Source organism: Phaenicophaeus curvirostris, chromosome 1 (assembly GCF_032191515.1).
Source record: "Phaenicophaeus curvirostris isolate KB17595 chromosome 1, BPBGC_Pcur_1.0, whole genome shotgun sequence".
Lineage (NCBI taxonomy): Eukaryota > Metazoa > Chordata > Aves > Cuculiformes > Cuculidae > Phaenicophaeus > Phaenicophaeus curvirostris.
Genome location: NC_091392.1, coordinates 65,834,024 through 65,850,000, shown reverse-complemented (window position 1 = coordinate 65,850,000; position 15,977 = coordinate 65,834,024). Strand labels below are relative to the sequence as shown.

The following is a 15,977-nucleotide window of genomic DNA, read 5'->3' as shown; positions in this document are numbered from 1 at the left end:
CTTCGAGCCCAGCAATTTTCCGCTCTTCAGGGGCAGGGGACTCCGCGGGCTCCCAGGGCTTTTGGCAGCAGGGAGGAAATCTTACCCATCCCCTCCTTATGCCTTCCCCACATCCTAGAGCCCAGACGGGATTTCAGCGAGCCCGTACAGAAAGAGCCCAGAGATGCCTAGAGGAGAGAGGCTGCTTCCTACATCCCAAAAAAATGGGGGGAGGGGGGGGAGGGATGGAGACGGGACACACACGACCTCAGAAGGAGTGAGCCCATTCCAAAGGAGCCCAAGAAATGCCTAGAGGAGAGGGGCTGCATCCTACATCCCAAAAAAACCTGGTGGGGGGATACGACCTCAGAAGGAGCGAGCCTGTACAGAAGGAGCCCAGAAATGCCTAGAGGAGAGGGCTGCATCCTACATCCCCCCAAAAACGGGAGAGGGAACCTGAGAAGGATCGAGCCCGCACAGAAAGAACCTAGAGAAGAGGGGCTGCGTCCTACGTCGCTAGAAACCGAGAGGGGGAACCTGAGAGGGATCGAGCCTGGACAGGAGACCCGAAATGCCTGGAGGAGAGGGGCTGTATCCTTCATCCCCCAAACTGGGAGGAGGAGCAGGGGACAGGGGACCTGAGAAGGGGGCAGTCCGTGAAGAAGGAGCCCAGAGGTGTCTAGGGGAGGGGGGCTGCATCCTACATCCCCCATAAAACTGGGAGGGGAAACCTGAGAAGGATTGAGCCCGCACAGAAAGAACCTAGAGGAGAGGGAGTGCGTCCTACGTCCCCAAAAACCTAGAGAACCTGGGAAGGATCAAGCCCGTACAGAAGGAGCCCCGAAATGCCTGGAGGAGAGGGGCTGCATCCTTCATCCCTCAAAACTGGGAGGAGGAGGGGAGGGACAGGGGACCTCAAAAGGGGTGACTCGGTACAGAAGGAGCCCGGAGGCGTCTAGGGGAGAGAAGCTGCATCCTACGTCCCCAAAACCGGGAGAGGGAACCCGAGAGGGCTCGAGCCCGTACAGAAAGAACCTAGAGGAGAGGGGCTGCGTCCTACGTACCCAAAAACCGGCGGGGGGGAACCTAAGAGGGCTCGAGCCCGCACAGAAAGAACCTAGAGGAGAGGGGCTGCATGCTTCATCCCCAAAACCGTGAGGGGGAACCTGAGAGGGATCAAGCCTGTACAGAAAGAACCTGGACGACAGGGGCTGCATTCTACATCCCCAAAAACTGGTGGGGGGGAACCTGAGAAGGATCGAGCCCGTAGAGAAGGAGCCTGGAGGAGAGGGGCCGCATCCCACATCCCCAGCTCGGAGGGACCCCGGGCAGGTCGGGGGCGCCCCGGCAGCCCCCGTGGGGACGCGCAGCCCCCGCCGGTCCCCGGACAAAGGGTTCCCCACTCACCACCAGGAGCTGGCGTCGGCCACGGGCGAAGCGCAGCTGCAGAGAAGAGCGGCGGCGAGCGCCAGCCTCGGCCCGGCCATGGTGGGCTGCGGGCGGCGCTGGGGCAGCCCCCGCGGAGCCGGCCGCCGGGACGGGGCGCCCTGCGGAGAGAGAAGCCGAGGAGGAGGAGGAGGTGGAGGAGGAGGAGGAGAAGCCCCTCCGGAGCGCAGCCGGGGGCGCGGCGAGCAGCCCCTCCGCCCCGGGACCCTCCCCCGCCCCCGGCCCGGGGCTGCGCGCCCGGAGACCCCGCCCCGGCCCCCCCTCCTCTCGCCGCCGCCCGGGCCCCGCTGCAGCCGGGGGGCACCGGGGCCGTGGGGTGCGAGGGACCGTGGAGCCCAGACAGTGCCAAGCCCCCGGCCACGGGCAGGGACGCGTCCCGCTACGCCGGGCGCCCAAGGCACCGTCCGGCCTGGCCTGGGACACCGCCAGGGAGGGGGCGGCCACAGCTTCCCTGGGCAACCTGTGCCAGGGCCTCACCGCTCTCATCGTGGCGAATTTCCCCCTTATGTCTAGCCTAAATCTGCCCCTTTCCAGTTTATACCCATTGCCCCTCGTCCTATCACTACAAGCCTTTGTGAACAGTCCCTCCTATAGCCACTTTTAGGTACTGAAAGGTCACTATAAGGTCTCCTGGAGCCTTCTCTTCTCCCCAGCTGGGCTGAACAACCCCAACTCTCTCAGCCTGTCCTCGTATGGTAGGTGCTCCAGCCCTCTGACCGTCTTTGTAGCCCTCCTCTGGACCCGTTCCAACAGCTCCATATCCTTATATTGAGGATTCCAGAACTGTACACAATGCTCCAGATGAGGTTTCACAAGAGAGGAATAGAGGGGCAGAATCCCCTCCCTCGCCCTGCTGGCCACGCTTCTTTTCATAGAATCATAGAATCACAGAATAACCAGGTTGGAAGAGACCCACCGGATAATTGAGTCCAACCATTCCTATCAAACACTAAACAATGCCCCTTAGCACCTTGTCCACCCATGCCTTAAACACCTCCAGGGAAGGTGAATCAACCACCTCCCTGGGCAGGTGAATCAACCACCTCCCTGGGCAGCCTGTTCCAGTGCCCAATGACCCTTTCTGTGAAAAATTTTTTCCTAATGTCCAGCCTAAACCTCCCCTGGCGGAGCTTGAGGCCATTCCCTCTTGTCCTGTCCCCTGTCACTTGGGAGAAGAGGCCAGCTCCCTCCTCTCTACAACCTCCTTTCAGGTAGTTGTAGAGAGCAATGAGGTCTCCCCTCAGCCTCCTCTTCTCCAGGCTAAACAACTCCAGCTCTCTCAGCCGCTCCTCATAAGGCCTGTAAATGCAGCCCAGGACACGCTTGGCCTTCTGGGCTGCAAGCGCGCATTGTCGGCTCGTGTCGAGCTTCTCACCCACTGGCACCCACAGGTGTGCATGGAGCCGGCATCGAAGCTGTCCCCACCGCCTCTGTAACGCGGGGCAGCTCGGCAATGAACTCCCTAGCTCCAAAACCGCCTCAGAGGGGCCCCACATCACGGCCCCAGCCCTGGGCAGGGGCTCTGTGAGCAGACAGAGCTGGCACCAGACCTTGATGGCTTTATGGGCAGGGGAGGTGGACAAGATAGCTTCAAAGGCTCCTTTTGTCCAAACGCCCCTACCACATCCCTGCTCAACCCACTGGGAACCCCAAAGGCAAGGGCAATCTGGCAGCTTCTCGACCTGTTCTCCCCAGATACCGTCAGAAAGCAAACGTGGGCATCCCGGACCCGCGCGACTACCAGTCACAAACACTCCTTGCACACTGGTCACAAACGCCCCTCGCACCCTGGTCACAAATGCTTCTTGCACACTGGTTACAAACGCTCCTCACACCCTGCTCCTCACACCCTGCCTCCCTCAAGTCACAGGGAAACAGCCACCCCATCACACCATCACCACCACTGCTGCCGCCTCCATCTCTACACGGCCTTCCAGCATCCCGTCCTGCCTTGCACATGCTCCCCACCACCCTTCTGGCTGTAGACAAATGCTCCCCCTGTTCCTGTCCCACACAGCCTCCTCTCCACACCTGGCATCCCCCCGACCCTGCCCCTGGGGCAGTGGCTCCCCAGACGCAAGGCTGGACATGCGGGTCTCCTCCAGGTCACGGCCCCGAGAGTACATGGTCCAAGACCCGCAAGTACCCGGCCTTTTCACTCTACCTCCCGAGCAGCGCCTGAGACATGAATCACCACACTCGGCAGCTCAGACCACTGAAGTATATTTTTTATCGGATTCCTCGCGCCCGCCACGGTGGACTTGCTGTGTTTGTTTGCAGCACGCTTTGCTTCCTCCCCCATCCAGATGTGTTGTACCTGCAGCTGGTGGCCCATCTCACCTGGCAGGCAGATGTGGGACTTTGAGTGCCAGAATTAGCCTCAGGACAAAAAAGCCTTGTGTGACCCAGAACCTCGATGGGAGGGGAGTTTTACTGCTCGGGCACAGCAGGATCCACGTCTGAAGAAAACAGGGTGACTTTATTCACATCTTCTATATGCTCCCTCTCCCTCCTCCCACAGTGCTAAGCGTGACGGAGGGATGGCGAGGTGTATGTGTATGTAGCCACGAATACATGTTTTGGGTCTGTTTCTATAGGGAATAGACAGAATGGAAAGTTTATCTCCGGGAGTCTGGGGAGGAAGGAAGTTGTATATGGATGAATGGCTTTTCCATGACAAACAATGAGTCTGCACAGACATAGTGTGATGTCACCTAAAGAATTTCCAAGCCAGCGTCAGATTCAGAAAACCTTTTCGCTGGCAGAGATGAGTGTCCCACCTTTCCACCTCACCAGAGCCAGAACGAAGAACTAGGGCAGGGGATAAAAAAAAAAAAGCCCTTGCTTTCTCTCTTTCTCTCACACACACACAGAGCATATGCCACATAAACAGATGACATGATGGGAAAGGTGTATCTCCAAGCCTCGCCCTCACCAAGTCTCCTCACGGATTCTGAGAAAGGAGTAAACCATGACAAGCCATGCCAGTGCCTCTCCCAGCCAGGAATGTGAGACGGCACCAGCCGATGAGGCACTTCCATAAACATGGGTGATGTCAATGTCCGCGTTCGTCTGAGCCTCTCTGGGTGCATGTGCGCAGGCGCGGCACTCCGCAAGGCAACAAGGATGTACCACCACACAGTGCTAGGCCGGTGGTCCACCTCCAGCGCTGCAGCATTGTGGAAATGAAAACCTTTCCAGCTGGTAAAACCTGGGAGATGCTTACGCAAAACCTGGTCCAGAAACATATGGCATTAATTAAATGTCTCATTTTAGGTATTAATATTTGAAGGCAACTGATGATTAACAACAGCAAAGGGTTGTGAATACCGCTAGTACCAATCTGACCACCAACAAGCACAAGCAAGGCAATGACCTTATTTTGAAACAGGAGAGGCAAAAATTGCCATATGGGATAAGATCACTTTTCCAGCCAACCTAATATCCTGTCAAAGGCGGGAACTGAAGGAGATGCTTCAGTAGGAAAGTTCAGAAAGATCTACCTAAACTCTATTGCTGGCGAAAGTGACTGTCATTGAGTTAAGACATGAATTATGGAAGTGAGTCCTTTTTAAGGTGCTGGAAATAATTTCTTCACTGACTGTGATTATGACTTCAGATAAAATGCTAATAGCAGGTGAGGCGTTGTTGAAGGGATTTAGCCTTAGCCACAACTTCTAGAACAAAATCTGCAAAGCACTTTGCCAGTGGTCCAAAGAATACTGTCTATCCCTCTTCCTTGTGCCTGTTTCTACTTGCCACCAAAATCTTTAAAGCACACTTTTGATTTTGTAAATAAAAATCATGGGTTATTTTTGTGAGCCCAAACAGCTTTGGCAAGGTTCTTTGCCAAAGCAGGGCGGGGTGGGAGAGGTCAGTGAAATTCTGTGAGGATGAGAGGTGGAGTGAAGCAGCGCTTCACTGCAGAGCTTCATACTGGAGAGCTGGGATGAACAGAGCCAGAGAGAAGTCAGGTGAGAGAGGGGGATAAGGAGCTTGCCGGCGGATAATCCCGAATGACTGATTGGGATGCTGAGAGAGTCATTAGGGTTTGGGTGGCTCAGGGGAAGGAGGCTAGGAATGAGCAGAACTTTGGGATGATTCCATATGAGTGACATGAAGGGATCACTACGGTAACGGATACAAGGGAGGTCCCAGAGAAAGCTGGTGTCACCCATTCCACCATTCCCTGACTAACTCCTATATTAAATCCAGGAGAGCCCAACCTCACCCCAGGCAGACCATCCCTCCTGGCCATCATACCTGTCTGGTCCTTAACACCCAGGTAACTCCCACTTTCATCCCAAATGATCCCTCCCCTGCAGCAGCCCACTCACACCAACTCACACGGCTCCTGCTGCAGGAAGGAGCAGTAGAAAGACTCCAAAACTGAGGTTTCACTTGCTTCCACTGGAAAAGGCCCCATCCTACCCCTTCAAGTGGACCTGTCTCACTCGAATGGTGGTCATGAACCCATCCTGTGCCTTGAGTGCTGTTTCTTTCACCCAGACCACTGAGGACCACCTGGGCTAAAGAGGGAGATGTCGCCTGAAAACCCAACATGAATCTTAACCTTCAGATAAAAGGTCTAATGCTCCCTTCTTAGAAGGAAAAGCAGCAGCAGAAAGCCTGCATTTTCATAAAGCCTTGGCATTCTGCTGCATTCAACAGTCTGCTGCCCTAGGCAACTGTCTTCTGTGTTGCCTGGCTGCCTAAAATTAGTACCTGTGTTTGCTTTGTTCAACTTTCAGAGGTGACAACTGTTCATGAAGCACAAATTTACACATCGAGTTTTCAATGTCACAGCAGAGCAGCTGGAGAGCTATCACCGCTTTCCCAATACCGTCCCTACCGTGTTTGCTGGAGGGAAGCTGCAAGACGCCAAGAAAGAAAAAGGGAGGTCATGTCCATGAGATCATTTGCAAAGATTTGGCAGACCGTGAAAAAAGTTGGAACCCTGTCTGGAAGACAGCCCTGATAAATTAGAAAAGGAGTTACTCATGCAAACTCCTTGCCCTACCCTTATTGTTTTCAAAAAAAACTGGGATGTCCTCAAGTGTGACACAGATCTTTATCAAGTGCTATAAGGAGTGCTGAAAGAAAATGTAAGTATCTTTCCACATAATTTCAAGGATCCTCTTCTCTGCACCTTGTCCAGTTTTCCCCGGACTGGGAAGAACTGGAAAACATTCTTCATCAAGAGCCTCTTTCAAGTTCCTGTTTATTCTTGCAACTTGACTGTGGTTTGGTACTTGTTTTAAATGCCTCACAATGTCCAGTGCATCCAGAAACATTTGTTGCTCTCTCTGGTATAAGACACTTACTCAAGATGAGAAAAATAGTTACTGAAATAGAGTCTCCTCTGCTTGAGAAGCTAGTAGAGATGCATTACCCGGGAAGGATGCTTTACATGCGCTGCTTGAAAGGGAATCCCTGCCCTCTGGTTCTATGCCACGGACCTGCTGGCTGACAGCACTAAGAGATGTACCATAATGTACTACTTATTATACATCTGCTTCTGGCAGCCAGACTTGGTTTTAACCACAGTTCTTACTAAGACCTTAGGAATCTCATTAAAGTCACATACCTGCACATTCAGCTGAACTAGTGTTAAAGGGAGTGTAGATTAAAAAAAAAAAAAAAAGTCCCTTGAAGCTAAATTACAGCCCTCACACGGAAACCTAAATCATCTTTCATCCCATGACCCCCAACTCATTCAGTGCTGTGCTGCTCTCCAGCTGCCGACCTATCCCTCTCTCAGCACCACACCACCATGTTGCTATACTGGTGCCAACCATTCAAGGTACTAATGTGTTATTTTATATGCACTGTGATTCTTACTTAAACAGCAGCTGGGGTCTCCTCCATAGGTCCGGATCCAGTTGGGGTAAGGTGTAATAAAATCTTCTTAAGGTATGCCGGCACATTAGCCCTTTATGCCTGCCTCTTTTTTCTTCATACTGCCTTTTCTCATTGAATAGTTATGCACTGTCTGTCTCCACTGGAAAGGCAGATTATTCTTGCCTATGTCTTGCTTGTTTCTTTTGGTACTTACACACTCGGTTTTATCTCCTGATGTGCTCATGTGCTACCTTTTTCTGCATCTCATCACCTGTCACCCCTGCTGACAGATCCAGATTTCCTTTCACCACTACCTTGCTCTTTCATTTTTCCATGACTCCCCTGGCCAATGACATCCAGTCTCAATGTCACCAGGACATGTAGTGCAGCAAATGCCAAGATATACCTGCCAGTCTCAGAAGACCCAGTGACAGCTGTCCCTGAAGTGCCTCACCAAGGAGAGCTAGAATGGAGGAAGGCTGCAAGTAAAGCTGAAGTATTAGACAACAAAAGAGGCTAGGTACTGAATATTTTCACCATCTAAAACCAGAATAAGCAAAAAGGTTCTGATTCTATTAATAAAACAGCTTCTCATTAGCAAAAGGTATGGAATATATGTAAATCCTTATGAATGTTGTTGTCTGTGCCACAATATTCTCACCTGGAGCAAGATCATCTCACCCGCTATGAAAAAGAAAGACGCAAACTCCAAGGATAAACCTGGAAATGACACTCTTTCTTCTCAAGGTGATTCAATAGTAGTTGTACTCTTACAGCAGATTAAATCCCAGTGTCAAGCCAACCTGGTCCACCAAGACCAGAAAAAAGTGCAAGAAACCGAGCAGCAACCTGCGGAGCACTCGCAGAAGCTGTGTCTGCTGAAACAAAATCAATGTCATTTTTCGAAATCAAGAGGAAAACGACATAGAACTATCCCTCCAGGTACATGGACGCCTGGAAACCTACTATATTTCTGATATCCCCAGGGACAGATCCAGGCCATCCCGCTCCCTTTTCCACAGGAACTTTTTTTGCATGTTGGCTACCTCAGATGAGGGCTGGAGACCTGATCCTGGACATGCCTGGCACAAATTTTGCACTTGTTCACATGACTACTAGACTACTAGGGTTTCTGAAGTAGCAGCAAATCATCCTTAATCACAAATTGAAATCTCCTTAGCATCCCCTATTTACATGGGCAAACCCTGCAGAAATCAGACCAGCTCCACTATGTGTGGTCATAATCTAACAAATTACTAAATATATATATTCGAAAGAAATCATCAAACATTATCCTCTTATGACCATTCAGTGGCTTATTTAACATGCTTGTAGTATCACAGCTTACTTGGCAAACGGGCACCCCATGTCCTTAATCTGAACCAACAATTTCTCCTTCAGAATTGTTCCCCAGGCCCCCTCAAAGGAGTCACAGAGGTCAAGTTGAAACACAATCGCAGGCAGGGTTAGCAAGCCCACACTACTGCTCCACAGCATCACAGTTTTCTAGGAATGAAAGACTCCAACCCTTAAGTCCATCTAACCAACACCCTCCCCAAGTGTTAAGCTTACATGGAGGATTAACCATCCTAGAGAGGAATAAAACATGAAGAAAGTGAAAAGAAGAAAGCACATCCCTCCTTTATTTGTTTTCCAGGGAAGCTGGTTTGTTACCTGTCACAGCTGACCTCGGCACGGATCCCTCAAGCAGTGACAGGAGGGCAGCCCTCGTCCTGCTCAAGAGCTGATGCTGGCTGCAGGATTTACACAAGAACTCTGGACTCAGATTATGATGGTTTCGAGCATGCACGTCAGCCCTCCTTGAAGATTAGGAAGGACGACAGGACAAAGTTCTCTGACAGTGTGAGCGAGGAGGCAGCAAAAGGTCATCCAAGTCAAAGCAACTTCTCTCCAGAGATTTCAGAACAGGCCAGGGGATGGAAACAGCTGGATGACTTTAAGTGTTTTCTTCCTTACTTTGATCTTGCAAAGCGCGGAGCAACCCTCAGACTCCCAAAAGGGATGTCTGGCTCCTCTAGTCCCACTGGAGTTACCCCAAACCAGGAAGATTGATGTCTCTGCATCTCACAGGCCTGGATCTCCTTCTTGTTCCGAGTATATATTTCTTTTAGTTTGTTCCATACTCTGTAATAATTACAACAACTGGCAAAGACAGTGAAATATTTAAAATGCAGTTGAGCTGCTGCCGCAGTGTTTCTTAGCTCTCCAAAAGTGAATGACCGGGGAAATGCAGAGATGCGCGGTTACTGCTCTGCCTTAACAGGGACCAGAGTCAGGCTGACTCGGATCAATAGCCTCCTGTCAGTTAAATTATCATCAGAAAAATTCAATATAGACGTTTCCAAAGGAAACAGTAAGCCATGGAATAAATTCAAATTGAACTTGATTACTCTTTCCCATTAGCATCCTCAAAGATGTTTTTATAAAGTCCAGACTAATTAAAATAATATTAATGATCAGCTCTTCCTCCACTCTAGAACTGCAAAGCAAACACATACACACTATACATTAGACCCACAACTCCAACAGCCACTATTTTTCCCTTACCTTACAGAAGGGGAAAGAGGAGGGAATGAAGTGCTAAGTAACAGGTTCAAAACAGTAAATCTGTGGTGCAGATCTACCTGGATTCAGCAAAGCGTTAAACCAGGTGCTTGAAAGTAAGTACATACCTACCTATGTTTGCTGAATTGTAATAAGAACTAAAATCTGCTTGCTTTTTACATTCTTTCAACCACCAAATATTTCTGCCATCAATTCAGTGTTGTTCCTGCTTAAATGCAGTGCAATCAAAGCCCAAGTAGTAAACAAAACATTTTAGGAATAATGCCCCAGTGTATCAACTGTATTATCTACATAGTTATAACAATTTCCAAGCCAAAGCAAAAAGCATTTTCCAAGTACGCTTATTAGATTTAAGTATTAAAAATATACATAGAAAAGGCTGAAACACTATAAATAAAGCCCTATCTGTATCAGAAGATTACACCGATTTAACCAGTTTTAGAACTTACTTTCTGTACTGCCACACTTGAGTGTAGAATTTCCTGTCAAGTCTGGATGCAACAGAGTTAAGCTAAACCCGTTCAAACCGTCTTGGTAACAGATTGCACATACATTTGTACCAAAACCAGGATCATTTCAGATCTTACCTTTATTCTAGTACCAATCACATATGTGCAAATCTAACTGCAGAAAATACAGTATCCTATTTAAGATCTTGTTTGTAAAATGCTATTATTAACATTATTACCTGCTTAAATAAAGACTTTCCATATACAAAGTTTCAGCAAAACGTGCATTCATGTAAACATAATCTGGAAGAGTTATATCAGTATATCCCTGCTGCACAGGTTTGTTACCTTTTAAGACAAAAGCAAAGACTTAAAAATTAAGATCTGTACTGATTAAATTAGACTGTTCAGTTAAATCACTGCATTTTTTTTTTCTTTTTAAGTAGATAAGGTCTAATATTAAGAACAAGGGGTTGTGCCTCTTTCCAGTGACACATCCTATCATCCAATATAAGAACTCAGTAAGAATCTTGAAAGACATGGTTTATTTGGGGTCCCCACTCTATCTGGCATCTCACCATGGAAAAAGCTGTGATTCTTTCTCTAATTTTGAGTCTAAATTTATTCATGGTCAGCTCATGCCCATTTGTTCATGTTCCAGCTTGGCCCTTAAGGTTCGGATGCTAAAACTGAGGCTGGAGCCTGACAACATGGTTCTGCTGGCAGCACTACCAGGGTAATAAAGACCTCTCTCCCACCTCAGGGGTTCATCCCAGCCCTGTGCTGCAGGACACTGCTCTTTGATCTGGATTAGGAGATGGAGTGGTCCTTCAGTAAGTGTGCAGGTGACACCAAATTGGGCAAGTGTCCATCTGCTCAAGGGTAGGAAGGCTCTGCAGAGGGACCTGGACAGGCTGGATCTGATGGGCCAAAGCCAACTGTATAAGATTCAACAAGGCCAAACGCCAGGTTCTACATTTCGGTCACAACACCATGCAATGCTACAGGCTTGGGGACGTGTGGTAGGAAAGCTGTTCAGCAGAAAAGGACCTGGGGGTGCTGGTCAACAGCCGGCTGAACGTGAGCCAGCAGTGAGCCTAGGTGGCCAAGAAGGTGAACAGCATCCTGGCTTGTATCAGAAACAGCATGAACAGCAGGAGCAGGGAAGTGATCATCTCCCTGTACTCACCGCTGGTGGGGCTGTACCTCAACTACTGTGTTCAGTTTTGGCCCCCTCAGTACAAAGAAAACATTGAGGTGCTGGAGCGTGTCCAGAGAAGGGCAATGAAACTGGTGAAGGGTCTGGAAAACAAATCTTATGAGGAGCGGCTGAGGGACCGGGATTGTTTAGCCTAGAGGTGACTGAGGGGAGACCTGAAAGGAGATTGTAGTAAGGTGGGTGTTGCTGTCTTCTCCCAAGCAACAAGTGATAAGACAAGAGGAAATCACCTCAAGTTGCACCAAGATACGAGAAAAAGTTGGGTATGAGAAAAAATTTCTTTACTGAAAAAGTAATAAAGCATTAGAACAAGCTGCCCAGGGAGCTGGAAGTGGTCAAAAAAACCATGTACCTGAGGCACTTCATTACATAGTTTAATAGGCATGTTGGTGTTGGGCTGACAGTTGGACTGGATGATCTTAGAGGTCTTTTCCAACCTTAATGATTCTATGATTCTTTCAAGGTGCAGCCCTTTGACAACATAAGCAGCTAAAAAGATGAAATAAGGAATTAAAAAGGTTCAAAATTAAACTTAAAAAAAGAAAAGACCAGGTTTTACTTATTTAACAGCCTGGACTGGTTCATGTGGGAATCAGAAGCGTGCCAGTGTGGGGCAGGAGCACATGAGTCTGGGGGCTGAGCCACAGCAATACCACCTTCACCTGAGTTAAATTCGTATGGACATGCATCAGCACTTCAAGAAGTTTTATTCCTGGGATTTTTTTCTGAATGTGGATACACTTCCTCACCAATTTTACAGCCTTCAGCTGCAACAGGCTGAAGGCAAAACTGCATAGACAGAGAACATGAGTTCCTTGTACAGGAGCTACTTAAACCCATAAGGCTGCCCAAACCCCTGGGTTACCAGTACAAGGCCTGAAGTGCACGAACATCGTAGTAATAAAAGAATAATTTAAATCTAAGTCTTAAAAAATTAGCAACAAAACATTCATTTGAAAGATGCCTCTGTGTAAAATTACCTGCTTTGGAACAGATGAGGTTTGGAACAGTGTGGCAACTACTATTTGCTGCTTTGTAAATCCTTCCCTGAGCAGAAATCAAAAAGAACTGGAAAAGTAACGAAAATTGCTAGCACACTTAAATTTATTCATTTTCAATGACTCTGAATTTGACTCAGTTTTCAACGCGTATCATACAGGTATTTTAACTTCCAAACTATCTAAAAGCTTTCAAAAAAAAAAAAAAGCTATGCTTTTTTTTTTCCTGCTTCTCTCCTCAACATGAAGTGTAATGTGACATTTTTGCTGGTGGTACAGACACTGGAATAACATCCATCTTCTCTTCCCACAGCTCTGCTTGCCCAGCAGGGCTAACAAAAGTAAAAAGTTGCTTTAAGTCAACACCACCAGTGCAAGTTGTCAACAGACCAGCTTTCCACCCATCGTGAGGTTTTCTAAGCACATCCCGCCCTCCACCAGTGTGGGCTTTATCCTCCAAAGAGCTCAGCCCACACCTAGGCTTCAAAACAAGGAATCGGATTTCAGAGCTGCCTGTGGAAAACTACGCTTATTCCTTTCCTGCTTTGGACATGAAAAAAGTGTTGTAACCACCAGAAGCAAAACTCGAAGGGGTTAAATTATCTGGGAAATGTAGATGCTTATCTAACACCTCATCTACTCAGAAAGCAGTGTACAAGCCCATGAATGATGGACACCAGAGAATTTGGCTCTAAGCTGTTCTGAGAGTCTAGTTGTTCTGAGAGTCTAGCCCTTCAAATACCGATTTAAAAGACACTGCAGCAGGTGCCACTGGCCTGGACAAGGGTACCCTATTCAGATCTTTATGATCCTGCAAACTCCAGAAGGGCACTTGGAGAATTTGACTTCTAATGCCAACCAGTTTTTCAATCCAGTTTGCTATCAAGAGCTGAGGAAGGGCAGGACTGCTTCTTTTGACGCAATGTGGGTTGATGTCATCTTTGAGTGATCACACGCCTACAGTGTCAGATGGTGTGAGATTGTCACCAGGTCTCAAAGCCACACTGTAAGAAGGAAACAAGTAACAACTGAGCAATTGTCATTCCAGGTGAAAATTCAGGTGTGTACGAGGTTGGGCACAAAAAAGGAAAAGAGACTAACCCTATAGCTCAGGAACCAAGAGTGGGAGGAGAGAGACAGAGAGATGGCTATAGAACCTGTTCTAACCTGACACAGTAAGACAAGGCTCAGCTCAGTCACTTCACTGGGTAAGAGTGGACGTGTGTTGAAATACAGATATTTTGTTACCCTCGGTTGGAAAATACTGGTGTGCAAGAGTGAACAGCAACTTAACAGTGCAGTTAACTGTGGAGCAGTTTTTAGCTAATAACATCACTGTGCTTCAGGATCCACCCTATTTGCCAGACCTGACTCCCCACAATTTCTGCCTCTTCCCAAAGACCAAGTCGGTGCTCAAAGGAACCTATTTTTTGTCAGTAGAAGTTGTGAAAGCAAAGCGATGGAGATCATCAAGAGCCTTTCAGAAAATGATCTGTGGAATTGCTTTGAACGTTGGCAGCATCATACACAGCTGTGTATCAGCTCAGAAAGGAGCTATTGTGAAGGTGATCGTTGTTGATTTTCTTAATTTGTTAAATAAAAAGTTACAGGCACTGTAACATACACTTTGTGTCTGTGTGTGTGTGTGTGTTGGACCTCGTATATGATCATGAACTAATTTATCAGAGGGAATGGCATTCCCCTCAGAAGCAAATGGAGCTTGGAAGATGGAGGCTAAAATCCTCTCCTGTGGCCAAACTTTACCCTGGGCACAGGGTGGACATCAGGTCAGGTCCCCTGCAGTGACAACCTGCCTCCCCTCCCCAGTCACTGAGGCTGTATCACACCTTTATGCTAATGGCACTCTCTGGCCATATAATGCATGGCATTTAAATTGCACTGCGTTGGCATTTCCAGTGGGGAGCACGTACAAAGCCACCGATTTGGCACAAACAGTCCTTGCTGCGGTGACTTCGTCTGGAGCTCTGCTGAGCTAGGCAAGGTGAGGATCTGACCCTGTGTCTGGTGACTACAGCAAGAGGCCAGGTCGGGACCTTGTCTTCCCAGCATTGCTGCTGATTTGCTTACCCATCTCGTTTTGGTTATAACTGTGACTCTGAAATTCAGTTTCTTCATCTGCTAAGGGGAGCTGAATTTATTTCAGGACCAGTAGTGTGATCTTGCCTGTGGATGCTGCAATACGTTACAGGCTCTACTGCAGTTAAATATCGTACAATGAAAACATGTAACTACAGTTATTATTAAATCCATGTTCAGAGTATTACCTCAGGCAGTACTTGCCAAACACACAGAACAGTCTGTAGAATACAGGTTTTTTTCAAAGAAAGAAATGTGTTTATTCTTTCTTTGAAGGTAAAGGGAAAATATGTACCCAGTGGGAGAAATCCAGTGGGTTAAGTTCTTCAACTGCCATTCAAATAGAGAAAAATAAAACGATCTATTTTATGCTACCATCCAAAAGGACATTCATAGTACTAGAGATTTTTTCCCATTATCTCGAACATATTTATTCTCTCTGGCAACACGTTATTGAATATGTTGACTAGGCAGGACTAGGGAATTTCTGTAGGTGGAACAGCTGTACATCTGGAATGCAATCTTGGTGCTTTTTTTTTGACAAATACAACATTCTTGCAGTGAAAAATGTGTTTATCCTGCAAAAAGTAGTGTATTTATAGAGAAGGTAAGGATTGCCTGTCTTGCAGGTGAGAGAAGCATGCTGTGTTGTATAGAAGGGTTATGTGTGTGGTGACTTACACGCTTGCTTGCCGATGTAGACAACAGAAAGCGGGTGTATGGTATCCATGCACCTATCCCTGCAGTGGGCAAAGTGTAGGAGGACGGAAGGAATTGCCTGACTCTCTATATTGCAAAGAAAGCAAGAAATCCTATTAAGGATTTATGCTGTTCCAGCAAAATAACTTCCTCTTTTGAAGCAGAAGCCAACTTTTTCATTGTCTTTACTTCACTCGTGCTGACAGCATGCAGTTCTTCGGTCAAGCCCTGTGCCAGTTTTGTACTGAGAGTTTCATCACTGGGAAAGAGGCGCACAAGCCTCCTAGCCTCTATTCCTCCTCTTGGCCACAACTGCAGTTGCCTTTGAAGTGCATTTCCAATACTTTGAGTGAACAGCCCTCATACTGCTGAACATTCACAGAGTAAAAGCAGTTATTCATTGCACAAATGGGTTTGAAAATACAGTGATGTGCACGTTCGAAAATACGCTCTAGAGAAGGCATGTATGGGAGACGTCTGAGAAGACATTTCTGCATGGTGTGTAATAATTATAACATGTTTTCATTTATACAGTGTCTCCTCCATGCACAAGGGAATATAACAAAATGTAACTAAAACCACATATCCTTACAAATAAAGGGAGAGAGAGTGTTTCATACAAAGGTTAAACAAAAAAATCTGTTTAATGTCACTTTGGGGATT

At 47.7% G+C, this 15,977-nt stretch overlaps 1 protein-coding gene across 1 annotated transcript in view; it reads right to left on the bottom strand.

Annotated features, from left to right (window-relative positions):
• WNT5B (Wnt family member 5B) overlaps window positions 1-15,977 on the bottom strand; it is a 78,978-nt gene that overhangs the window by 16,629 nt on the left and 46,372 nt on the right. The window contains exon 2 of the mRNA XM_069861008.1: window positions 1,387-1,526. Coding sequence (XP_069717109.1) covers window positions 1,387-1,526 — 140 coding nt within the window. The remainder of the gene's footprint in view (window positions 1-1,386; window positions 1,527-15,977) is intronic.